Source organism: Lonchura striata, chromosome 3 (assembly GCF_046129695.1).
Source record: "Lonchura striata isolate bLonStr1 chromosome 3, bLonStr1.mat, whole genome shotgun sequence".
In the NCBI taxonomy this organism is placed as follows: Eukaryota; Metazoa; Chordata; class Aves; order Passeriformes; family Estrildidae; genus Lonchura; species Lonchura striata.
The window spans coordinates 81,893,209-81,919,316 of NC_134605.1; the positions used below are offsets into that span (position 1 = coordinate 81,893,209).

General features: G+C 39.5%; 1 protein-coding gene across 1 annotated transcript; it reads left to right on the top strand.

Annotated features, from left to right (window-relative positions):
- Positions 1–1,601: 1,601 nt before the first annotated feature.
- HMGN3 (high mobility group nucleosomal binding domain 3) lies at positions 1,602–25,039 on the top strand. The gene is made up of 6 exons (XM_021541597.2): positions 1,602–1,759; positions 16,012–16,062; positions 20,048–20,077; positions 20,718–20,765; positions 23,101–23,214; positions 23,724–25,039. Exons 1-6 carry the CDS (start codon positions 1,745–1,747, stop codon positions 23,760–23,762), a joined length of 297 nt encoding a protein of 98 aa, XP_021397272.1. The 5' UTR covers positions 1,602–1,744; the 3' UTR covers positions 23,763–25,039.
- Positions 25,040–26,108: the final 1,069 nt, after the last annotated feature.

Here is a 26,108-nt window from a genome sequence, read left to right on the forward strand (position 1 = left end):
TCCTTTCAACCTGAATTATCCTGCAAGTCTAAAAGTAGGGAGACAAAATGGAAAAGGCATATAATCAAATGAGGAAGATAGCAATAGAACTAATAAAAAATTCTAATTCCACCGCCAACCCCCCCAGGATTATTTTAGTTTGGAATGAGATGTGGGACTAATCCCAACTTTTTGGATGACATAGGAGTAAAGCATTGCAGATTTCCATAATTCTGTGGGTGACATTTCATCTGTATTAATGGAGGGCTACCTCTATTTTCTCCTTCTGAATGGATGGTACACAGTGAAGCTGCAGGGGGTTGCTTCCATCATTCATTAATGACTAAAGATACCTGGGAAAATGGAGAACAGATGGGAAAAGAAACAGGGAAAAGTTAAGTTACAGAGTAATTCTGACCCGTTTCTTTCCTATGTTACTCAGTACCCAGGCAAGATACTATGTTAAGGTGGGCCTGAATTTCCGATTAACGCTGGCATCCCCTGTTGAAGGCCATATTTCCAGTTTTTCTGTGTGGAACTATACCACTTTGTACAAACTATTTAAATATACATGAATAGCATGTAAGCAAGTGGGTGTGACTTCCTAATTTGGTGGTTTACACATGTAACTGGGAGCAAACCCAGATGAGTTCCTACTCTGGTGAATTATTAGTACAAATTATTTAATTAGTACAAATTGTTTAAGCTCAACAAAGCTCTTGAAACCATATCAACGGTAGGATCTAACCTCTCCTGCTCCAGAGATACCGTAGTTTGTTGTCAAAATAATAATGTTGTGGGAGAACAAGAGGTACGAGTTCAAATGCCCTCAGGAAAAAATGAGGTCTATGACTGCTGTATGATGCTCTATGCACATCCTAACCACAGCTCGTGGTTAAAAGGCAGGTGGCCAACCCCTTGGAAAACCTTCGGGTTTCGTTCTGCTTCTTCAGCAGGTATTTGAGAGGGATCACTTAGTTTAAATATGCGAACAAGCCAATCACTTTTATTTTTCTCATTAAAACTAAAATAAAAATAAGGTAGGTGGCATTTGAGCTTCAGATAAAGAATTGATTACCCTACCTTGTAATGGAGTGCTTCTCTCAGTGGCACTGGTTTGTCTTGCTAGTGATTTATCAGGGCAATGTAATGAGGAGACCTGATACAACAGCATGCTCGCATCTGGAGCATGAATGGATTTACACGGCAAAACAAACCCCCGGGTTGAAAAAGGTAGAACAGTAGCGATGGAAAAAGACTGCGGCTGATTTCAGTTGAGGAGGGGAAGCCAGAACCTAGAGAGGGGACAAAACGAAGGTAAATTTGAACAGGCTGAAATAATGCACCTGCACAAGGACCACTGCAGAGATTTACTAGCGGATGCTGCTCGCCGCTCACCGCACGCAACTTGCCCGACGCGCCCAGACCGCCGCCTGGTTCGCCTTCCCGACGGCTGATGGAGAATCCCGGGCCCGTGATTAGCGGCCGCCGCCGGGTTGGGGGGCGCGGCGTCGCGGGGGAGCCAATCGGGAGCCGCGGCCGCCCCGCTCCGCCCGCCCCGTCGGCGAGGCGGGCGCTGGCGGCGGGGGCTGCCGGGGCGCCGGGGGCGGCGGGGCGGCGCGGCGGGCACCGGGCGCGGGCACAGCTGCGGGCGCCAGCCACGCCGGTGTCGCCGCCGCTGCCGCCGCCACCGCCGGGCGGATCCCGCGCTTCTGCCGGAGCTTCTTTCGGTCGCTTTACTTTGGCGGCCCGGAGCAGGGACATTATGCCGAAGAGAAAGGTGAGGCGCCCCGGGTGTGCGGCGGGTCCTGCCTCCCCGGGTGGGGTCGGGGGGGCCGAGCGGCGGCCGGCGGCGGAAACGCGCGTCGGGGGCCACGGGCGCCCGCCGCTCTCCCGCCGCTCTCCCGCCGCCGCTCCGTGCTGGGGTTCGCGGATGGCTCCCGAGCCCGGGCATTTAGCTGCCTGTTGCAAGCCCCCTCGCACCCGCCCCGCCGCTCCCCGCCGCCTGTTTACTTTCCCGGTGCCGCGCGGGGCGGCGTCGCCCCGCTCCCCGGGGGGCGAAGTCGCTGTCACAACTCCAGCCCCCACCTTCCTCCTCCCTCTCCGCCGCCGGGGAGAAGCGCTGCAGCAGCTGCGGCTTCGCCCCTGGCCCCCGCGGGAGGAGTTTCCTGCTCGCAAACTCTGGCGCCGCGGCGGGGAGGAGGCAGCCCCCGCCCGGGGCGGCCGGCTCCCGCCGCGCCGGAGCGATGGCTCCGAGTGGAAGGGAGGAGGGGAGAGGCAAGCCATGTTTAAAACAAACTACACCCTTCTCCTCGCCTCCCGCGGCAGACCCGTATGTACCAACTCCGGCGCCCATCCGGGCAGGGCCCCGGGGGCGGGGGGCGGCGCCTCCCGGGGGAGCGCCCGCGGCCCCGCCGCGCCGGGGGAGCCGTGAGGGGCCCCGAGTCCCGCTCCCCGGGCTCCTCGGGCGGGAGCCGCCGGTGAGACCGCCTTCCCCCAGAGAGAGAAACTTGGGCGGCCCTTGAGCGGCCGGGCTCGGCGGTGTGGGGGATTTTCCGTGCCTCCCGTGCCCGCTGGAAGCGCTCCGGCGCTGGCGGAAGGCGGGCTGAGCCCGGAGCCGGCAGCGGCCCCTCCGCCCCCGCAGGGCCCCGGGGGTGGGCGGCCCTGCCGCTGGAGATCCTCGTCGAGAACTTGCCGCCTGCCTTCCTGGGTGCTAACAGAGTGGAACGGGAGACTTGACACTAATGCATGCAATGACAAAAAAATTATAGCTGCAGTCGTTTAATTTTAACTAGGTCAACCGAGGCAAGGCAATTTGTGTTTTCCCAAATGTCACCTGTGACCTCCTAATACACTGTTTCTGGGCTGGGGCTCCAATCTGTTTTAATAAAGTTACAGGTAGATGATGCCTTCCGGTAACTTGGTGTTTGCTTGTCCTTTGCTTATTCCTTATGGGAGGTATCAAAATGTGAAATTGTCAAGTATGCTACTGAATTATTTAATTCGTATTTGAGGGCCTGATTCTGGTTCTGAAAATGGATACAGCTGTGGGGTTGATTGGAATAACTGGGCTTGAAGTCTGTGAATGATGGGCCTTTTTTCCACTTGCTCCTCTGTCGTTGCACCCTCACGTGCTTCTGTGCTTTTAGTGCTCTTGCTTGTCGCCAGGAGAAACTAGAAAATGATCTTGTGTCCATAGGACGCCCCCTAACTTTTGAAACCTTGTGAACTTCCTACCCTGTTTACTTTGCTCTTCTGCATTCTTACACTACAGGTGTTTCAGGCTGTCCTCAGTGAGGGTAAAGATACTCTTGTAGGTTTTTGTGGTCTGTTGTGAAATATTTTTAAGGGAAACTACCTTTCAGTCGTAAGTCCATAAGAAAATGTCTCATTTTTAGAAGGTTATTTAAAATAAGTAATAAAAAGGTTGTATATGGAATGAGAGTAATGGAGATGAGTTTTAACAGCATAGTAAGTTTTATTTTGGTTAGCATCCTATCGGTAAAAGTTTACATTTAAAGATTATATTCAAAGTGTAGGTTTTGGGAAGCACTGGTTCCAGGAAAAGTGTGTGATTAATGGCTTTGCTTTTTAAGAAAAGTGTAATTATAGTTTTTTACAATAGTCAGTTTTATTCCAGAATAATGTCTGCAGAGTGAGAAGTTGGTGATGCAGCAGTTACTGAATAATTACACCAGCCAATTTTGACATGGAGACAAAACCATCACATAAAACTAATAGTCAGTTCTTCTCTTAAAATTTCTAACTTGTAAAAAGTCTTCTTTCTAACACAGAAAATTCTGTAATTAAATAAACATAAAAATAAATTTTCACTGTTACAAGGGTAGGTAAATAAATAATATTGCAGAGAGGGCTTAAATCCACCTGTATCTATTTTTGTGTATCTGTAGTTATCTGCCTGGTTCTTTTTTGTTTGCTTTTCTTTTCATCTGTAATGTTTCTCATCTCTGTGTAAACTCAAGTCACTTGCTAAGTCCCTGGCCCTGTGTTCATTATGAATATTATGAACAAAAAAGTGTAAGCTGCTTCCCCTTCTCTAGAGGGCTGTGGCATAGGATACCAGGGTATCATTACTCATCGCTTGAGGATCACGGAGAAAAGGAGGAACATACTCTGTGTTGAGATGGTGCTAAATATTGTGCTAAAGCAAAAAGGGGTTGAACTCTGAACTGCCTCTGTCAGATTTCTGTACCCTTCATCTGTTGTAATAACATGTTGTGGTGTGAACATGGCCTTTCTTAAGAAGAACAGCATGCCAGTGTGGGATAAACCAGAATGCTTGTTGTGGCATTGCTAGATAAAACGCCTTGAAATTGATTGGGGTGTTTTGCTTTTCACTTGTCTTTGTGGAATTAGCTCTTGGGTCATATTTACAAACTCCTTGACCTTGAAACAGCCCCAATAAAAATATCTCAATGTTATCCATAAAAGGATGAAGAGCCATTCTGTACCTGATGACGAGGAGGATCATGGTATGGTCACATACAATTGCATAAGCAGACATCAAGATGAATGACACTTGTCTTGTGAATATACATCATGTCTCACGGACATGAATAGGTCAGGTGATGACTTGTCCAGTATTGGATGGGGAGCCTGTCATTTAGCTGGGATTGCACTCCAAAATGACCCAACTTGTTCTCTAATCTGAATATCTGAATCTGTGCAATACCACCTGCATCTCACTTGTTGTTTTGATAACGCTTGGAGTTGAATCAAATATGAGGAGTAAGTGCAACTCAGTTGCACTTAGTCATGTCTTCTTTTATCATTTGCCATCTTTGAATATTGTTATTTTTTCAGAGAAAATAAAAAAAATTATTGTGGTCTAATTAGCCATTTCTGTTGGTTATTTGCTGGCTCAGGAAATAACCAACAGTCAGGAATGTAGTTTCTGCAGTACAGTTGATGCTGTGAAGATATACTAGAGACCATCTGTGACAGGTTCCTGTTCTGCTTTAAAGTCAAAGGTAGTTGGTTGTATTTACTGCTGAAAAACAAACCCCTGAGCATTTTGCTTAAAATGCTGCTTCTTTAGCAGAAGTCAGAAGGGACCACATTGTTGTCCTGTCATAGGACATTTAGCTACATGATCACACAGTTTTTTTGTGAGACCCTAACTGATTATTTTGCCAACCAGGTATCTAATAAATGTATTTTCTAACTTTTGGGGTTAAATGCATGTTCTTACAGATACTAACCTAGAGCTGCTAAATTATCCTTGTGCTTTTTTGTATGAATCTGAGTTCTCTTTGTGAAATTCTTCTATGTGTTTAAGTTTTTATTGCTAAAGTGTCATGAATATTCAAAGAGAATATCAACCATTTTTATCCATCAATAGGGGAAATAAGACACAGAAATAAATTGCTTAGTTGTTGGAATGGTCCCTTTATCTTGAATTCTCAGGTTAAGATGTCTGTCCTGACGTTTTATTCTCACTAATAAGCACCTCCTGCACTTTTGACTGGCATGTTTGTTGTTACTTTGCCAAATTTGTCTTCTTGCATTGTGCTGTGTACTTGCAATAGTAACCAGTTCTCTAAAATTTTGCTAGAGCAACTTGTATGTGCTCAGACAATTAAGTAATGAAGCTGAGGTCCTGCAGGTGACAGCTCTTTTTTTGCTGTTTCTCTGAATGATCTTGCTGTTGCTCTTTGGTCTGTGGAATGAAGTCTAGGTTTGGCAAAGCATAGTGGCAGCTGAGCTTGTGTTCATGGTGCAGCAGTATGAAGTACACTCAAGTTCTGTTCTGCTCCATTTCACATCCCTTTCCATGTCTTGATACTAAAGCTGTGATTCAGTCTGCATCAGTGTGATATACTGTATGTAACACAGCAGATTTTTTTCAAAGGTTCTCTTCATTTTGAACCTATCTGACAGGAAAGAAGCTCCAGTGATGATGTGGGGACCTCCATCTTCCCAATAAATTGTTCCAACTCTGGGGCTGGAAGCTCTTTCTCTGTAGCCAAGCCACACTTTAGTTTATTCTAGAACACAAGGGAGTCTCTGTTAGCAGTGAGACATAGAAATGGGGGAGGTTCTGTATTTCGTTTCACAGTTTGTAGGTGATTATAGAATAGAAAGGAAAAGGGAATCAGTACAGATCCAGATGTCTTGGCTGCTGCCCTCTTCCCACTCCTATTCTGTCCACTTCTTTCTCCAGATTTTTACTTTGACTCATTCAGCCTTCATTCTGACTGCTTTCTTCTTTCTCCCAATCCATGAGAATTAAAAGCAAAAGTCAGAGCTCTGAAAAAGGTAGTTTTTCTTCCCACATTTTCTGGTGAGTCACTCTTAGACCATTCAGTAACTACTGGAAAACAGGCTAAACAGCAGCAGAAGATGCCCTTCTTTGCATCTGTCACTGACATGCCCCGGACTTTGACAAATTTCTGTCTAATGTGACAGTGGAGTCCTCAGGTGGACTTCTACCTTCAGCATGCCTTGCAGGGACAGGTAAAATGATTGCTATGCATAGATGCTCTTTAAATTCAAGCAAGACAAACAGAACAGATGTGCCCGAGCATCTTAAAGATTGCAGGAGCCTTGTAGTAGAAGGGAGACAGATGTTTTGCCATTAAGAATTTTAGAAATTGTACTGGATTTGTAACTATTGCAGAATTTTAAACCTTGAGGTGTTTAAAAGGAACTGAAAACTGCCTAGTTGGCCTACTTCAACAAGGCCAACAAAGTCAGTTGACCAGACTGACTCAAAGGATCTACATCTTTAATAGAAAAATTAAGCAGAAAAGATCAAAAACTTTTTATCTGCACATGAAATGCTTGGATACAAAGCAGTGTAGGAGTGTTCAGTGGCAGTGGAGAAAAAACATGCTTGAGCAATACCACGTTGCAGTAAATGAATTTTACGGGGCTATTAAATACATGCAGCAAATAATTGTTGAAGTTTTATATTAGAGACTCTTTAACTTAGAGCTAATTATGTAATCTTAGCTATTGTTATTATTGTTATTGTTATTCAGGTATGGAGATAAAAAGATCATTGACCAAGGATTTAATGATCTAAAACATTTCTGATAATTTTATACCAGTCTGTAAAGATCTGACTCATTTATTAGCAGTTGATGGCGATGTATATAAATTTTCTTCTTAGACTACACTAAAAAACAATTGGACTTAATGAATGGGCAACCTAAAAATTCCAAGGTTTTCACTTAATTGTCAATTTAAAATTACTCTTCATGCTTCTTGGGCACATTAAAGCATAGTAGTACAATCTTTGTAAGTTATCAACTATTTTTAAATCATCGATTTCAAAATTGGCTAGGTGCATATAATCTTTCTATATATGGTTGTTCAACACTAGATATGGGCAATGTTCTTTTGTGTGCTGGAGTATCAGTATTGTTAAGTTAAAAAATAAAAAAGCCTTGTGTGTAAATGGAATGTAGTTATATATGTAAGTAGAATATACCTATGTGTTATTTAGTTTAAGATTGCTTTTTTTCTGTACTACTTGGAAAACTTCACTTTCTCTGCTGTTTTATACCCAAACAGTAACTGTGTATAGGAATGGTGTGTTCCAAGGTGTTCTCCTTTAGAGAAGTTGCATTAAGTTGAATTTTTCTTGACAGGATTGTAACATTGTCTTTTGCCTAGAGTGTAAATCAAGAGATTTTTCTTGGAAATTAGCATTTGGTATGATCATCATGGCCACCATCTACTTCCCATTCTTTACTGCACTAAGCTAGCATTGAGTTTTATCCCATGGTCCAGTAGCCAAAAAGGTGCCAGAATTGCCTTTCAGCCCATGGCTCTTAAAGCTTGTCTGCTGAACAGGTTTGAACACGATTTGGAAGTTTTTTTAAATTCTGGGTCATTTTCCTGATCTAAGTTAAGAGGTGGTGCACAGTGGCACAATGAATGTGTGGTAACCTACTAGAAAGGAGTAGGCTGGAAATGAGCAGCTGGCTGCATGCAAAAAAGAGGTGAGGTCTTATACCAGTTTTATCATCTGCAAAATTGGCAGTGTGGGACTTCAGTTTCAGCAGCAGTTCAACAGATATTTCAAGCTGGCATATACAGACCAGAAGCAGAAATTCCAGGTGCCCATTCCTGTCCTTATTCTGATTTAATCTGTGGGATATCATATTTGTTTGAGGTAGTTTTTGGGCAGACCCGACTGCTGATCTGTTTTACCATACCATGACACAAAGAGTTAAGCTGGAATTGGCAGCAATGATTAGGTGGGGAAGGGCAGAATTCTTAGCAGCAGCCAGGCATTCATCTTTGATTTGATTGTCCCTAACTCAGAGTTTCTAGAGGAGTATTCTTTAATTCATTAGAATAATCAGAGCAGCTCAGTGCTCAAATTGTATCCTTGCAGCACCAGAGGGAGGAGGCATCAGGCTTGGTTTATATTTTGTGGGTTTTTACCCCCTTGGTGTCTTGGGAAGTTACCAGTTTTTGGAGATACAGCTCCTGTTTTCCAATAGTAAAGAGTTGGTGTTCTTGGTAATGGTGAAAGCTGCAAATAAAAAAATGCTGTGTTCCCTATGAATGTTGGAATCTGTCTGCAGAAAATAATTGTGTATGTTCCCATCACTCCCAGCTTTGTAGGGACTGTTGGTATATTTGCTCATCTCGCATAGCTTTCTCCATTGACCTAATGCTACCTGAGTTAATAGTAGCTTCCATTATTGAAAATGAAGATCTAAGGACTTTTTTACCTCTGTAGCGTTTTGCTCCTCTCAAGCAGAGTTGAGATGTATCAGTGGTCTGTTTGTAGAAGGAAATCATCCTTTACCTCTGTTGCATCATTTCTTCCTTATCCCACCTGTGCCCATTTGGAGATATTTTAATTTATTCTTCTCTTGTAACGGCATTTTGGTTGCCTGTGAAGTTCTTCATTCGGACTGTTGTAGTAGAGCAATACTGCTTTAAACCACAGCTGTAATTATGACTGGGATGTGAGAGATGGGTGTATCTAAGTCTTTGTACCAGTTGTGGTTTTGGTACCTACTATCATCATCTCAGAGGTTTGATGTTCTATAGCACCAGTTAGCTGAAACAATAACAAAAAAGTTTATTTTTCTAGATTATTGTGGGTTTTGTCACTGTAATGTCCTCTGGTAGAAGAGGAATTAAACACCTCTTTTCAGTCCTTCACAGTATTTTTGTTTGTTCAGAGGTGGCTATTTTAGGGAATCGGTTGTTATTGAAAATAATTATCTAAATGTAATTTCTATTTTTATACAATTTTTTTTCATATGTACTGTGTGGTGGTTTTACTTTGCAAATCTGATCAGTTCTATTTAAATACAGATTTTGGAACATAATCTTGAAGGTTTTAAAAATTGCCTCTATATGTAGACTTGGATGAGTTCAGCAGCTTCATCTCACTTGCAGAACTGTCATCAGCTTTGAAAGTTAGAGAAGTAATATTAGGGACTGGATTTCATCCATAATCTTTTTTGAATCTGCCTTTTTATTTTATGGTGGCAGTAAAATGGTTAAGCAAATATGGAGACAAGAATCTACTCACTACCTAGCTGAATTTTCACATCTGGTGCTCAGGGGAAGCTGAACAATTTCAAATGTTCGGTGCTCTCTGCTGCCATGACTGATCTGTATTTTTCAAAATGCAGCTGATTACTTCACTGTCTGAAAAGTGAACTGTCTTGTCTAATTTTAAATTAAAATGCTATATTTTTTTTTTAAGTATAAGCCTCTAATAACTGCTCTTTTTCATTTTGCCATAGGTAGATGTCATGTTCAAGATATATATATATAGGGGAAACAAACTATAGGAAGGAGAAACTTGGAAGGAAAAATAAAAGCCAAACCAGTTGTGAGATTTTTAAAAATATCCTATCAAATATGCAATGTATTTTCAAAATGATTTTTGCAAAAATGAAATGCATTTTCAATTATATTTGTCAGTCTTTGACCCTCTATTCAGTGGGAATAGCAAAACCTCAATCTACAATGAAGGAATTTCCTCTTCTGGAAAAGCACTTACTCTGTCTGGTTTTGGTTATCTAGAAATACCCCAGTTCTAACTTGATTTGCTGTTTTGTCTGGAAGATCATAAAGCTTATAGAAGTCACCTGTCTTAAGAATTAAGGAATTTAATAAAATGCATTTTCTGCACCTACTGATTTTATTTATGGCCAGGCTTTTTGTATTCTTATTTTCTTGCATATTCTTTGAAAATGCATTGCATGTCAAGAAGTCACTCTGCTTGGCTTGAATCTTTAAGGAAGAGTGGAAACCTTGATCAGGAAGTATTTCCCCTGATTTTTCCCAATTAACATGTAATTTGCATATTAATACAAGGGATATTAATGCTTCTCTTTAAATTTAAACCTTTAAGTACCATTCATCTTTTCAGAGCTTTATGATCTTGACATTTTCCCCCAAAGAATTAGAAAATTAGGTATTCTGCTCTTAATAAATGTAAGATGGAGGGATTTAAATTCTAAAAATGATATTTTATAATGTTGGAATAACTATTAACAAAAATATTAAAATATTAAGTACTTAAAGAATAAATAGTTAAGCAGAATGAGGTTTTTTGTAGTTGGTTTTGTTTGTTTTAAGGGTTTTTTTTGCAAAATATTTATTTACATATATATACAAGAAGACCCAACCTCATTTCTTGGAAGAGAGCAAGACAGATATAATTTTGGATAAGTATTTAAAAAATCCAGCCTGCCGCTGAACGGTTTTATGCTGTACTTCCCTTGTGGTTCTGGCAGAGTTGTTTATTGTTTTTCTTTTTTGCGTAGCAGCATGCATAGTTTTTTCCTCATCCAGGATCAGACTTTTGGTAGGAAAAAGAAACGAAGCTGTGTTGTATGAAGACTACCTGGTTTCTTAAAGCATTTATTAGGGGGAATTAATTTTTCTTGCAAAGCTAATTTACATTGGCTTGGCAGTGAGCACTGTTCTATCCACTGAAAACAGATCAAAGAACTAGTTGCAAACAAAGGTTAATGACAACATGCTGGAGGAGCTAAATGAGGAAACAATAGTTAGAAGGGTATTGCAGGAGTTGGTTGGTGTTAAATTAGTGAACATGTAGTCTTCATTAATCTAAACCAAGAAATAAATAGCATTTTAATTACATTTATGAACTAGCTCGAAATTCAGAGCTGCTCTGAGGATAAATAATTAGAAGATATAGCATGTATGGGGAAACATTCATGGCATTAAATTTAGTCTAATACATAATTAAAAGTAAATGAAGGGTAGAAAAAATTTAGGGAAAGAATGCAATAAACCCTGAAAAATACTTCATACTTGATACATCTGCTCCTCTTGCAATGTGCCTTTTTTATTTTTTCAAGTTTTTACCTTATTTTGGTTGGTGAAAAAGAATTGTAGGAGGAATGACCAAAAGCATTACATCATGGAAACTGCAGCTGCAAGAGTGAGCCAGGAAATCTATGGGCAAATCCCCTTGCAGGCAGCATATCAAGATGTTGCTGAACCAAACAGCTTGCAAAGAAGGGAAGAAATGCTATTCACAATGCTCATGTGCTAGGACAGTTAAAGCTTTCTGCCTTTCTAATTTCTAACTTCTTAATGTGGCAGTTAGAATGAAATTTGCATCTGCTTTTTTTGTTTGTTTTGTTTTCATGGAGGTATGAGGGGACTAATTTCTCTCCCATCAGAGCCAAGGTGTTGAATTTCGGCTTGTAATAAAATCCTTCAGAGAATGAACCATCTATTTAATTTTATACCGACCTTCTACTGACTGTTACTTCTTACTTACTTGTATTCTCATTTTCCAGGCTTTTTAATGTACTTCTTTATAAAAAATCCATTCATAATAGTGCAAACAAAATACTAATCCAGAAGGTGGACATTGCAATTTCAAATGCATGTCTTTGGATCACTCAAAAGACATCAGTGGCTTCACTGCTTTGGGTTACTGTACTCTCATGATATACTGCTTATATTTCAGGGTTTTGGTGTAAAAAAATGAAGCTTTATGTTTCTTTTGTGGTGCATCTGTACTAAGTAGCCTTGCCTTAAGAACAGTAAAAACAGGAATTTGACCTGTATTTTCTAATTAATATTTACTTAAAACAGTTGTCTAGTTTTCTCTTTTCAACCTAACAATTCTGTAATGATGTTGGCTTTGTAGATACTGCAGTATTGCTTTGGTGGTTCTTGTTACGTATACTTCACAGCTGCTGAAAGACCTGTGTATACAAATAAGCTCAGTGTTAATATTCCTTCAGGGGTTTTTTAGCATTCTCCAAATCTATTAATATTCTTTTGTTTTTTCCAATCCACTCAAAATAACTTTCTAGATTGTTCTTAAAAATAGCTGGGGTAAAAGCAAGTGGAAAAAAAAAAGCCAAGTGCTAATAGACAGTCTTCTAGTTTGAAAGTTATGCAGCTGTGACAGGTCTTGCAAAGCTTAGCTACAGCTTAAGTTGCAATCTTATTGCCAATATTTAGTGCTAATTGAGATGTGACACAATGTGTGGTCATCTGAACCTAAAACTTGCTATTTCAAATGTCAAAAGCATATTTAGAGATAGCCAGTCATCTTCCTTCCTTGTGTGTACCTCCACGAGGGAAAAAAATCACTGCTGTCTGTGTCCTTATTTGCTTTTCTATGTTTTGTCTCTTGTAGGCATCCATACAGTATCACACACAGCAGGCCTATAGGGACTACTTTATAAATATAATACAGACATATGATGGAGTACAGCTGAAGAATTACTGAGGCTGGAGTGCTGCCCTTGTCAAGTGGTTCAGTGCTTGTATTGGTCTTGGATTTTGCAGCACAAAACATGTAGTGTGGGTATTCCTGCTCCTGCGTTACGATGTACGGTGCAGTATCCAGGGTGCATTTTAATGTGGCCGGGTTGTCATGCAAAGTATGGTGAGCCATTGCATTAGGTCATGAGGAAAAATGTGCCAAGGGGAGGGGTTACTTAGCACACTTTGAAACCACAGGTTCTTCAGTACTTTGTCACTAGAACAAAAAATGGGGGAAGAGTTAAGGGCAAAGGCTTTAAGGTTTTGGTGGTATCTACATAAAAGTCCTGTGACTCCAGATAGGAGTGCAGACAGTCTCTGCTTGTGGCATGCCAAGTTCTTTGGGAGCTATGCTTGGCACAAATCCATTTGTGTATAAATCTCTCTTTTCCCTGGGGAAGAGGAGAAAGTATTGCAAAAATTGGTATGAAGAACCACATCAGCTGGGACTCATCAAAACTCACAGAGGGGAAATTAAGTTCCTGTTCCTCTTTTAACAAATACATTGTAGCCATATCTGACATATATATATTTTTTGGTGTTTCTATTAGCTGCAATACATACACAGAGTAGATGGAGTCCCAGGCTGCCTGGCAGCTGCCCCGTGCCACTGCATTCTTGTCTGTTGTACTGACTCAATTGTTTGTGCAGCTGTGCAGTAAAATGATTCTGCTGGAGCGGGGAAGACTATATATTTATAATTTGTCTATATATTATAATATTTATGGATTTGTTTAAGCAGCAGGCTATTTTTCAGCTGGATCAATTGCTTTACTCATGACATGGCCTCCCACGCAGCTCTGCCAGTGTAGTAGGGAGCCAAGGCTGGGAGGATGAGCCCAGCCGCCAAAGGCCTGGACTTGCAGTGATTGCAGAGAGGAGGGAGTGGGTCAGAAATGGAAATGAGAGCATGTCAGAACCCCTTGCTGCTTATTCACACCTCGGAAATCACTATTATTCTTCATGTCCCTCCATGGAGAAAAGTTATGCGGCCTTCAGAATTGCTGTTGGATTTTCTAACTTAAGAGGGAATGCTGGACTAATGAATTATCTAACTTAATTGAAGTATGTTGTGTAATATATCACAATAGTTAGTATACAGAGGTTGTGGTTGCATTAAAAGTATCTTAATATGATTTTTTCCCCTTGTGGCTAGCCTCATGAGCAGTTTATTTAATCTGTTCTCTAGCAGTAGTATTGGCATCTAAAATCAGACTGCTCTGTCTATCAGAAATGTGGGAGACTCCTCTTTTGTAAATGTTAAAGAGAATGGGGTGAATTACTGTGTGTTAACTGCAGTACTGCAGACGGAGAATTAGTTCTTGTGCAATTCCTGCAAGGCTATTGGCATGTGACAATGCCATCTTGGCATAATCTGGCCCTCTCTCAAAGCTCTATGATTCCTAAAAGTGAAGCAGGGTCAAACAGCCTGATTGTGGCGTGTCAGTCAACTTCCTTTAGCTTATGAAGAGTTTTTTAACTTGGCTTCCAAAGGAAATGGATCATGCCATCTTTCTGTCCCTAGCCCTGTAAATCTAAAGTGTCTTGACCACTGCTAGAAAAAAGTGGTAAAATCTCAGAGAACTTCCATATAAGTAGGTCCTGCCCAGGAAGGAAGGATGCTATTTGGGTTCCCTCTCGGAGAAAGGGTGCAGTATGAGTTTGTTAGAATTGAGAAAATTCATGTAGGAGAAACATCTTATGAACTCATGGACAACAGAAAAGCTATACCCAGAGCATATCCTGTATTATGAGTCGAAGAGGAAAGTTGTAGGACACATGACTTTGTTACTGACAGGAATAATGGAATAGCTTGTTGTTATTTCCTTTCTGACTTCTGATGCTCCCAGCGTTATAATAGCAAGCTGTAGTAATCCTTGGTAATCAAACTGAAAGACTTTTAGGAATGCAAACCTGAAACGATCCTGCAGGTGACTGGTGAGGCTGTAGTTGCATAGGGAACAGTCAGGCTCCATTTTGGATGCCTGCCTGTTGCTATTCTGAGTTGCTCTACGCTGTGCGATGCTGCTTAACTTCCTGCTGTTTTCAAGCTACTTACATGATCAGTCCTCGGCTTTTTTTTAAAAGCAGCTGCTTTTGTGGCATGCTTCCTTTCTGTCGGGAGAGTGCACAGTAACAAAGCCACGTTTTATTCCCTGGTGGGGGGATGTCTTTCTCTAAGTATGTTAGAGCCCAATGCCAGGAGAAGGCACTGGTCAACTGCTGCAAACGAGCCGGTCATTTTCTCTGCTCCAAAGCGCAGCTCTGAGACATCTTGTGTCAGAATCTGCAAGGAAGTTTGAATTAAGGTTGAAATGGAAAGAAAAGGGAAAAGAAAACTAGCCTGCTTCCTTACTGATTGTAAAATGAAACAACAACCAAATTGCCTTCTCAGCTGCCTGTAAAATGCCTTTTTGAAATATGCATTCTTGTAGTTCTCCTCTAACTGCTGCTGCTCACTCTTTATCTGGGAATTGCTTGCTCCTACCTAGAAACACAAATGTTTGCAAAATGTGAAGTTACACATCTTGAGCTGTAAACAAAAGAGATGCTTGATTTTTACCTGCCCCGCCTTCTTTAATTTAACCAACCTTTTTCTAGTACCTACGCAAGATTAATTTTACAACATTCAAGTTGATACTTTGTTCTTGAGAAAGATGCATGTTTGTCCCAAGCTTTCCTGTCAATATCTCAGTATTTTACTGATTTATGCTCTTCTGATGGAGGAGGTGAGATATGATGTAAGGATACTTTTAAAACTTCCAGCTGGGTGAGGCTGAGAGTAAAATGTGTAAAGGAGGTAAAGAAATCATTCATTTCAGTAATGCTGTGGTTTTTTTGTTCCATCTCACTGCATCACATAACAGGTTAAATTCACGTTAGGGAAAAAATGTGTAAAATTTCTTGGGGATCTCAAAAGCCATCATAGAGCAAACCTCAGATTTTCAGTTCCTACTGTTGTGCTATCAACAGCTGATGAGGTGGAGCTTCCACTGGGGCCTGTGGATGCTTTAGTTAATGGGCTACAGGGACTCTGAGGAGTGGTGAGTGATAGGATATGTATGTACCTGGTGCTCAGACCTCTGTTGGTTTTGATAAAGAGACTGATTTGAGTACAAAGCTGCTTGTACATACAAAAATGGATTTGTCAGGCTGCTTTAAGTTGTTGCAAATGAAAGAGCAGTTAGTCTTCACCATAATCTTTGTTTTGCTGTTGTCTGCACGCTTTTAAGTCTGTAATAAAAACACTGATTTAATATTTTGTTTCAGTCTCCAGAGGGTGCTGAAGGCAAGGATGCAGCAAAAGTAACTAAACAAGAGGCAAGTATATATATATATATTTAATTTGTTTTGGCATGCAATTATTTAATTGGAGATTGGCAGTCATGTATATCAGGTGGTTATGCATTTGTCTGGCACTTCTGGTGAGATGTTTTCAGTGGGAATAAAGACACTAAACCACATTTGTACCCTATCTGGCTTCTTTTCGTCTTGGTGCACTGAGGATTTATACAACTTACTAGTCCACCAAATAAATTTGGGAAAGTTTTTGGGCTTTCATAGACAAACTCTGGTAGATCTTGTGGTAACAGTGTTGTGTGTTACTGCCTGGAACTGTTACTCTGTCTCTAGTGGGTTGGCAGAAGAGGGTTAATGCACACACCTCAGCCAGTCTACTTCAAAACTATTCTTAGCTTAAGTGACTGATGGGAGGGTGTCTTGAATTAAGATACTAGACTCTAAACTGGAGCAGCTGACACATTTGTGTGTTTTCTTTGACTGAATTTGTTTAAAGGACACAGTACATTCTGTTAGAGAAGACAGCTGGTGATATCTTGGTATCTACAATAAAGTTCGCTTGTTTGTTTTTCACAGCCCTTAATGTGAATTTAAAAAAACAGGTATAGAATTATGAGAATTTGTTTTCTTAGGTTGCCTTCTTTTGTGGCAGACAAACTTAAACCAAGACCTTGAGAAGAATGGGGGAACATTTAATTGCTCTCTTTGTAAATCTTGGAACATATTTGATTAGGAAAATAGCAAGTAAAAAAATGGCGTGCTCTATAGTTTACTTGCATGTAAAGAGCACTTTTTCATAAGTTTCCCCGAGCAGTATCTTAAAGAAACTAGCTAGCATTGAAGGTCTTTCTAAGAATTTCTAACATATAATCTTATGAGAAGAGAATGAAGGAGTGAAAGTTAAATTTCATAAAGGAGGAGATTCTCAGTGGAGTATTGGATTTTTTGGGGGGGCTTTTGCTGCTGAATATATTTGTTAATGATATCTAGGTAAAAAGGTACTAAAGAATTTACAAAGTTGCTGAAGTTTACAAAAATTGTCAGAGTAGTGAGAGAGGCTGAGAAGACTGTAATTTCATTGACAGATAACCAAGTGATAAAATATCAAAAGAAATTCAATATGGAGAAATGCAAATGAAAATATGGGGAGAGGAAGACCCAGTGGTGATCACGAAGCTGCTAATCAGGGAAGAGATTGTAAAATTGCAGCGAATAGTTTCTATAAAATGTCAGTAGTTCTAAACAGAAAGTAACTAAAACATAAGAAAAAATGCCAGAGGACAGAATAAGCATCAGTGTACCCCAAGATTAATTTTTGTGCTCTCAGATAAGGGAGTACTAAAAGAAGTCTCCTGATAGATGCCATGATAGAATTAAAAGGATACCAAGTACAGTGGGACAAATAGAGGATGTACAGCAGCTTTAAAAAAGGGTAAGCAACCTAAACTAAAAAAACAAACTACAGTTTTTCTAGGATTCTTCATCTTTTATATAATGGACTTGTGATAAAATAATTAGTAACACAAAGGCAGTTAGGGAATTAATCTTCATGAAAGCTGTAAACAAGAGGACTCTAATGGAAGTAAGAGGCAAGAAGTTAAAAGGAGAGACAGGAGAGGGGGAACATTTTGCTTTTTGTTTTCCACACAGTGCATAATCCAATTATGGAACTCATTGACATGGGATGTTACGGAAACTGGAAGTGTAAATGAATATTGTGTTATTAAACAGATTTGTCTAGAAAATAATCCTTGGGGGCTATTTAAACACCTGATGTGTATATGATATCCAGGGTGGAAAGTTGGCAACTTCAGATTGCCAGAAGCTGGTGCAGTGGGAGAGTGCACAGACTTGTTCTGTCCGCTCCTTTTCATGGACTTTCCATAGACGTTTGCTAGCGGGCCAGTGCCAGACTCTTGGGTGAGCTGCTAATTTCTTGGCTAGTGCAGCTGTTCGGGAGGGACAAAGGTTCCCAAAGCACATGAAAATGTGACCTTTGCTGACGTAGCTCTAGTTCCCTCCTTATAATCAGATAACACAAAAATGAGAATTAAATTTATTTAGCTGTCAAGCATTTTTGAAGACCTTACGATTTATGCTGACTTTCTTACGGCAAACAAGTTATGGAATAGGAGATAGGGGAGAGAATTATAACTTATCTAAATCAACATACTGTCCTTTAAAAAGCAGATGCTAGCAAAACATTTCAGTTCCTAAATGTTAAAGGGATAGAAATAATTGGTTTAGAAAGCAGATTTGTAAAAGATGATACCTTGAGTTAGGGGTTCTTTGATTACCTGACCAACTGAAATGTTTTGTTTATCCTGTTGTAAAATAATGGTAGGCTGCTTCTTAAGTGGTTGATATGCTAAATTGCCAAGAAAAGAGAGGTTTACCTTTTTGCTGTTAATAATGCATAAATATTTCATAGCTGAAAATATCTTTAGGTATTTTTTTTACTTCTATTTTGCTGGATGCAGATTTGAACTATTCACTACTGCTTTCCACTAAGAATTCTTGAATAGCTCCAATGAACACAAATTACAGCATTCTTCAGATATTAACAAGAGCTTTTTCCTGTTGCAGGATGTGCCGAGCCATGTTTTTTCAGCTCAACTTAAATGCTTAATATGTAATTAGAAGTATTCTTCATTCTCTTTTTAAGCCAAGTTTTGTTGGATATTTGTTGCAGTTTAGTTTTCCCTTTATTTTGGCCACAGGTGTAATTCTAGTTTTATGAGTAGACTTCAGCTCAGTTTATTAACCATGCTGTGTAGCTGAGTGAATCTGTTTTAATTAATAAAAAAAAATATTGTGAATGAGCTAACGAGTATTTTAAAGGCTGCAGTAATACGTTTATGACAAAAAGCAGGATGAAATAAAATCTAATAGGGAAAGTATGTTGAAGTGATAAAGAAAGCTGGAGAGAAGTAGAATCTCTGGTTCAGGTCTTTCCTTTTGAGATTTGTGTTTAAATAGAAGAAATAATTTCTCTTTCTCATCCTGCAGCTGTCTTTGCACACCTGGACTCTCAGAGCAAGTGTGCGGAGGACTGAGGAAGTGGAAGGACTTAGTTTCATGTTTTGAAATTTTAGCACTCTGATATCCTCTAGAGAAGGATGTTAGCTTTATTCAGCTGTTAATCAGATGGGATTTGTGCCCACTATTACAAGTAACATCTGCTAGGTTCTAAAACGCCATGCTAAGTGTGTATGAAAAAGGTTCAGTCCTTTGCACACACAGGTAGTCAGTCAAGCTTACTGGATTTGTGAACCTTTCACAGACCAGGAAGGGACTCAGAAGTAGTTGTAAAAAGGGGGTGGGGGGGAATATTTAACTGTGTGGAGATTTTGATGCCTTAGAATTGTAGCTTTTATATATTTCATATATTTGTAATCCTGCAATTCTTTAGTGTATAATCCTAAACTCCATATATGGTGTTAGTTACTACTTTCCCATTTTGGTCAGACAAAACAATTCCTCTCTAAGGCCTGGAAATCAAGGACACCTTACTGTCTCAGGCCCAGAGAAATGTAAACAGGAGTTCGGAAGGAGCAAACTTGAAGTAAATTTCTTCATTACCTGAAGCTGTAATTGGAAGATTAACCCCCAATATGCAAAAGGACCAGACCTATAAAAGAATGAAAACCCCTGACCTGTCATCCATTTTAGGTGTAGCCCCTGGGAGGGCTTTGTCTACCTGAAATGTACCTGAAGGCCTTTAATAAATATAGAGGCTTTTTATTCCCTTACTTTTGTTTGACTTCTGTTTTTCGGTAGTCCCAAGAAGGCATCAGTATAGATTCCTGAACAACTTTTATTTCTAACTTTCACATCACTCTGTCCCTTCAAAATTTTGATTGCCCAAGGTGAGGAAGATGTGAATTGTCTTTGGCCATAACCACATATTTTGATAGATATGTCGTATGAAATGACTATGTTGCTTTGGATACTTTTTCCTGTAAGCTGTAAAAATGTCTTTTTTTCTTTTTTTTTTTCCCTGTAGCCCACAAGACGATCAGCAAGACTGTCAGCTGTAAGTATGTATAGTACCTCCTGGTATATTCTTTTCTAAGCACATATGGTTTCTCAGACCAAACAAGTATTTTACATTTTGCTTGATTCAATTTTTATTCTTGCTGAGGGGTATTTAAGAACTCTAGCAATGAAGTTGTCTTTGTTTTCTTGGTTTCAGGTTTTTCTGACAAAAGATACATTTCCCCACTTCAGTGCAAAACTGTCTGTTAGGTGCAGTATTGACTTTATTTCATTTTGCAGGCTGAAGTTAGCTGTGGAAATGCAACTGCTTCTCTGGAAATGAGAAGGAGCTGTGTTTCAAGGACTTCATTTGATGCCATTGCTAGCACTTGGTTTTAGTTCCTCTTCTCTGTTCGAGTATAGCTGATGGGGTTTTTTTAATAGTCACTACTAATCTCCGTGTTTTACTTGTAGAGTGACCCCAAATTACTTTCACTTCTAGATGAGTGAACTAATGCAAACAGGTGTGTACAGAGATGAGGTGCATTTGTGCAGTAAGGTTTTTCAGACTTTTTCTACATGCATACTATTGAGCAGGAAGTAAGGAAAGGTGTAGGGTAGGGGGGGAAGCAGGGTGTGGAAGAGGCTGGCTTCTGGTGTTATGTCTAACATGTTGTGCAACTGGAAATGTTTTATAGAAACCTGCCCCACCAAAACCTGAACCCAAACCAAGGAAAACAACAAAGGTAAATACTCTTCCTTTTTAGTTTACCATCATTTTAGCCAATAGTAAGCAAGTATACTCCTTCTTTATGTTGCAAACAGTTCAATTCACAGCTTTTTTTTTTTTTTTTTTTTTTTTTTTTTTTTTTTTTGAGGCATGGGCTTCCCTGCCCTCTCTGCAGCTCCCTGCCCCCCTCCCTGGAAAAAAAACGGCAAATTAGATCATTCTTTTCTTTCTGTTCCACCCCTTCCTGGCCTCATTACTGGCCCAAAGAAAATGTCTTGCCTATTTGATATGCAGACCGTGTTAGTTTGTAGTGAATTGCTAGTTTAAGAAGAATTTTTACCTTTACTACACCTTTCCTGAAAAGTACAGGCTTGGTTTAGTAAACTCTTCCTGAGACCTAGCAATTTCTACAAAAGCATTTGAGATTACTCTGTATCATTCTGTTTCCTTGTCTAGAGGTGCAGTACTTCATTTTGTACTGAGAAACTCTTATCTGTTCTTGAAGCCTGGCTGCTGCTGAGAATGCACAATTATAATTAAAGGTGAAATTAAATATATTTAAATTGAATGGTTTGGGTTTTCTGGGCCAGTTACAGTCAAATTAAAATCTTATTAGTGTTTGAATACCTTTTCAGGATTTTTGCATATAAATCATGTACTTCAGAAACTGTAGATTTATTTGTGCCTATGGGGAATGTTGAATAAGAGCAATTGCTTTATTGGGAAAAAAAACTCCCATGCTGGACACTGAGTCTAGCACTCCTCACACTTCCATTTTTCAAGTAGTTTTATTATCATCTAAATTGGTGCAAGTGCCATGATACAAAGTCCACACGTGAAAGTAAAACTGACTTTAAACACTGTGTGATTTATCATATAAAATTACCAGTACAGTCTTGCTGACTCCATCCTGCTCCCCTCTTAAAAAGAGCATTAATAAAGAAGAGAATGTGATAGCCTTCTGTAGCTTCACATACCTGTGAGATGAGCTTGGTGTCATGGACCAAGTCTAAGTTGTGTGAGAGACATTTGAAGCTTATTTTGGGTGACTCAAATCCTTTATAATATTACTGTAAATAACTTTGTAATACAGTAATCTTTTTTTCCCAAACCCTAATTGGATCGCATTTTAAGGAATATATTAATCTTGGTCTCCTCAACAGAAAACAGCAAATGTATACTCTGAACTTGCTAGTAAACAATGAATGATGGTACAGATTTGAGATAATTTTTATTGTTAAAAGCTTGCGTGTTATGAATTTGTTAAATCAACTTGTAGTTTGTTCTTTCGTAGGTGAAGAGTTATAACTATGTTAATACTAACTGTAAGCTTCCAAATTAAGCTGCTATGTAACATTGAAGCTGAGGGGTGGAAAGAGTAATTCAGGCTGCCCTGGAACTGGGATTACTGGTGCTATCTCCTCACTGTCCTACTCCTGTATGGGGATCAGTGTGGAAGGGTAATAAATGAAGAAAGGCAGACATTAATTTCCCTGTTCACAGCTACTATTTGCCATTTGCATGGAGAATTTGGAGGAAATGATTGCATGAAAGATATCCAGTGTTTATCTGAACTACTTTAAAAACTAAAGTAAAATAGTAAATGCATTTAAATTTTATCCCATTGCACTTTAAATATTTAAGCTTTGTCTCTGCTAACCTTTAGATCACAAACATAAGTACATAGAGAAAGTATTTATAAAAAATAGTAGACTTCAACATAGAAATTAAGAGCAAATCTCAAAATTAAATTGTGGCTGTTAGAATAGTTCCTTTTGGTAAAGTTTTTGCTTTGTGTTGCTGCAGATGGACTTTTATCAGTTTGCCTCCCTAGTGTGTCGGCCGGTTCTTTCATTGACATGGAATGACCATCACAGATGTTATCAAAGTAACAGAAGGACAGCCAATAAAACCCCTTAATTTTTAAAATCTAATTTAATATTTTATATTAGTTGAAAGTGTAGTGCTGTAACTACACAAACAGTGTGGTGTTTGTGTTTGGCTGAATAAGCTTTCAATACACTGTAATTGTGTTTGTTCACACACATATCCTGTATATACCTCATAGGACAGCTCTGCCAGAGTAGTCCGGCAGGGTTTTGTATCCCTGAAAAAATTAGCAGAAAAACGAAATAAGTAGACACCACTATTTTCTAGAAATGTTGAGTCTCTGTGTAATTTATGTGGGTTTACGATTTCCAGGTAGCCTTTAGATGGTGTTCTGTTTCAGCTCCAGTACATGGAGCTTGCCAAGACTTGCTGTTTAGTTCATGTGAAAGTTGTTTTGATAAAAATGCAGCGTTCTGGCTACTCATACAACGTCTATGGCCATGTTTTTAATCTTCTGTCAGAAGGAACCTGGAACAAAGGCCAGCAAAGGTGCTAAAGGGAAGAAGGATGAAAAGCAAGAAGCTGCAAAGGAAGGTACTACACCATCTGAAAATGGTGACAATAAAGCTGAAGAGGTACTTTGCACACATACCTCCTGCTGATTGAATCAGTGTTTCTTAATTATTCAGCCTTTCAGACATTGTTAGCATGTTCATAATGTTTCTTTTTATTGCCCATAATGTTATTGCAGATTCGCATCTCGCTCAACTGTTAGTGTTTCAACATCCAGAGGTGCCCCACCCAGCACACTGTCAGTAAAAGGGCAGATTGAAACAGTGAAAGTTAAGGGTGCGGTAGAGCATTCAGCATGTGTGCAGTGAATAGGAACAGGTGGTAGTGTGGTGCTTTTCAGTGTGAAGGATGGAAGCTGACAGGTAAGGCTTGTATTGCTTTTGAAAAGCTGGGACCGATGAGTTGAGAAAAGTGTGTGACTGGAACTGTTCCGCTTGTATAGATGTCCTGTGGACACAGGTTTGGAGCTGTTGCAAGTAAGAAATCTAAGGAAGAAGGATAGCTTGGGTATTTAGGTACCTAATAGCATTTCACTACAGTAATTGAATTTCTTTCTTTTTTTTCTCCACAGGCTCAGAAAACTGAATCTGTAGGTGACAAGAATGAATGAAATAACCATGAAAATTTTGGGTTGATTTTATGTACCTCTTGGACAACTTTTAAAAGATATTTTTATCAAGTATTTTGTAAATGCTAATTTTTTTAGGACTATGATAGTTGACATATTAAACTGTATATGAACATTTCCCTTCTCATAACAGTGCTTTTAGAAATTCCCATTGTTGCCAAGTAATATAAATATCAACTTAATATTGCAAGGTATGTGTAAAATTGGATCAGCATTCCATACACTTGCTTTAAGAAATTGTCTTGTGCATATGGTGATGTTTTTACTGTGTGTATTTGAATTTTTCATGCAGTTTTTCTAGAGCAATAATCAGTGGTGCTTTTGTACTTAGGTTTTATGTGATTTTAATGAAACATGGATAGATGTGGCCACCTGCTGACTATTTTGGGTTCTTTTAATGGATTAAAATAAAAGGTCTCCTTGCCTGCAAAACTAAAGACTCCTAATGTTTTCTCTAAATCTGAGGAATGACGTACTCACATCTTTGACTGCTACAAGGCAGACTACAGGATTTAGTATGAGTTGTTTTGCATGTGGTGTGTTTGTTTGCTTTTTTTTTTCTGATGTCTGATTAAAAACCATCCACACAGGAGCAGCAAACTGGGATTTTCAGTGGCCTACAATTTAGGGGACTTAAAGATAAATTCTTCATAGATACATTCATCAGATACACTGTCACAGGGTGAGTAGAGTTGCCATACTCTGACAGGATATTGTGTCTTCAGTGAGCTATCAGTACAGAACAAATTGCTTGATTGATAGAGACGTACAGTAAGTTAAAAGTAGCTTTGTTTCTCCCCACTCTCTTTTCATTAATGTGCACCGTAGTCTATGGAAACCTTCCTTTCTATCTGTAGCCTCAAATTTAATATAAGTAGTAAATACTGTTCTTCAGCTGAGGACAGTTGTTAATACATTGCAATTGCTGTTAAACAGTGCTATATACTTGGTACCTGGTGGAAGTGGAACAATGAAAGTTGGTTTTGAGGTGATTGTGGTGATGTGGTAGATTAGCTAATGAATTTTTAGTGTCCATGTTCCAACTCTGCAGCTCATTCTAAGCACCTTTTATGATTTTTCTCCTTCTCTTTTCTCTAGGGGTCCTGGTGTTTCTATTGTTACTTCTGGGATGGGAGGGGTGAAAGAAAAGATGTTCCCTGTTCTTCAGTAGCATTGATTTGTATTGCTCAAGTGGTAGCCATTATGTCTGAGGATACCTTTTGCTTGTTTGAGTCAATAAATAAATGATTGTTGCCTGATCTAGCGTTCTATTTATTCTTTGGGAAGAACTCTCTAGTTGCCTTTTTAAATTAAAACCAAAAAGAAGCCAAGCATATCTACACTTGAAAATTGAAGCTTGATTGCCAAGACTCTCTCTGCTAGCTAGAATAGGAGTTAAGACCTGCATTGATATAAATGTCACTTACACTTTTATGATAGGCTTGCTACACCCACAGAAGAGGAGGCTGTTCTCTGCAGCATGAACTTAGTTTTGTTAGAAAATTTAAATCAATGCTCTGCTTTTGGTGATGGAAGGCAGAGGGCTATAACAGAAACTGTAGAATGGAAGTCCTTACTGTTACCCAGTGATAGATATTTTGTAATCCTGCACACTACTTCTGATTTGCTTTCTGATGGACCCTGTTGAAAGTCTGTTAGAAATTATGGTTTTGGGAAGTTGAACCATCTGAACTCTTTCTCAGAATCATCAAAGTGCTATTTGTAAGCATTTTTTTCAATTTATGAGTTTCTTGTTCCTCTGTGTGTGTATATATACTCTGATTATTTTGTGTGGATCACCAGGAGATTAGTTGCCTAATCCTATCTAGACACTCAAAGCTCTTGAAATGACCCTTTTAACTTAGACTTTAATTTAGGCATGAGCATCAGAAGACACTTCTCTGGACAGGCTTACTTAAGGAGATCTATTTTAATAAATGGTTAAAAGGTGGGTAAAGTTGGGTCCTTAAACAAATTGCACAATATCTTGACCTAGTAATTTTGGCATTAAATTCTTTTGTTGTCCCAACTGGATTAGGAGATTCAGCACAGTGCCAGAATTCCACTGGAAGCACTTAACAAAAGATCCACTTGGCTAAAGTGCAGTGAAACACACTACCCTGCTGATTCACTTAACATTTCTGATTTTTCAAAAGTGCTTTGCAAATGTCATGCTTACCTATATGTGTCAAATTCTCAGAGAAATCTTCAAGGCACTGTATCAAGTTCTAGAACATGTTTTTTAAAATTAGAATGGTCACACATTCAGACATATGTAGCAAGAGTCTTTGTGGGCAGGTGGTGATCTGCAGAGCACCTTCAGGAAGT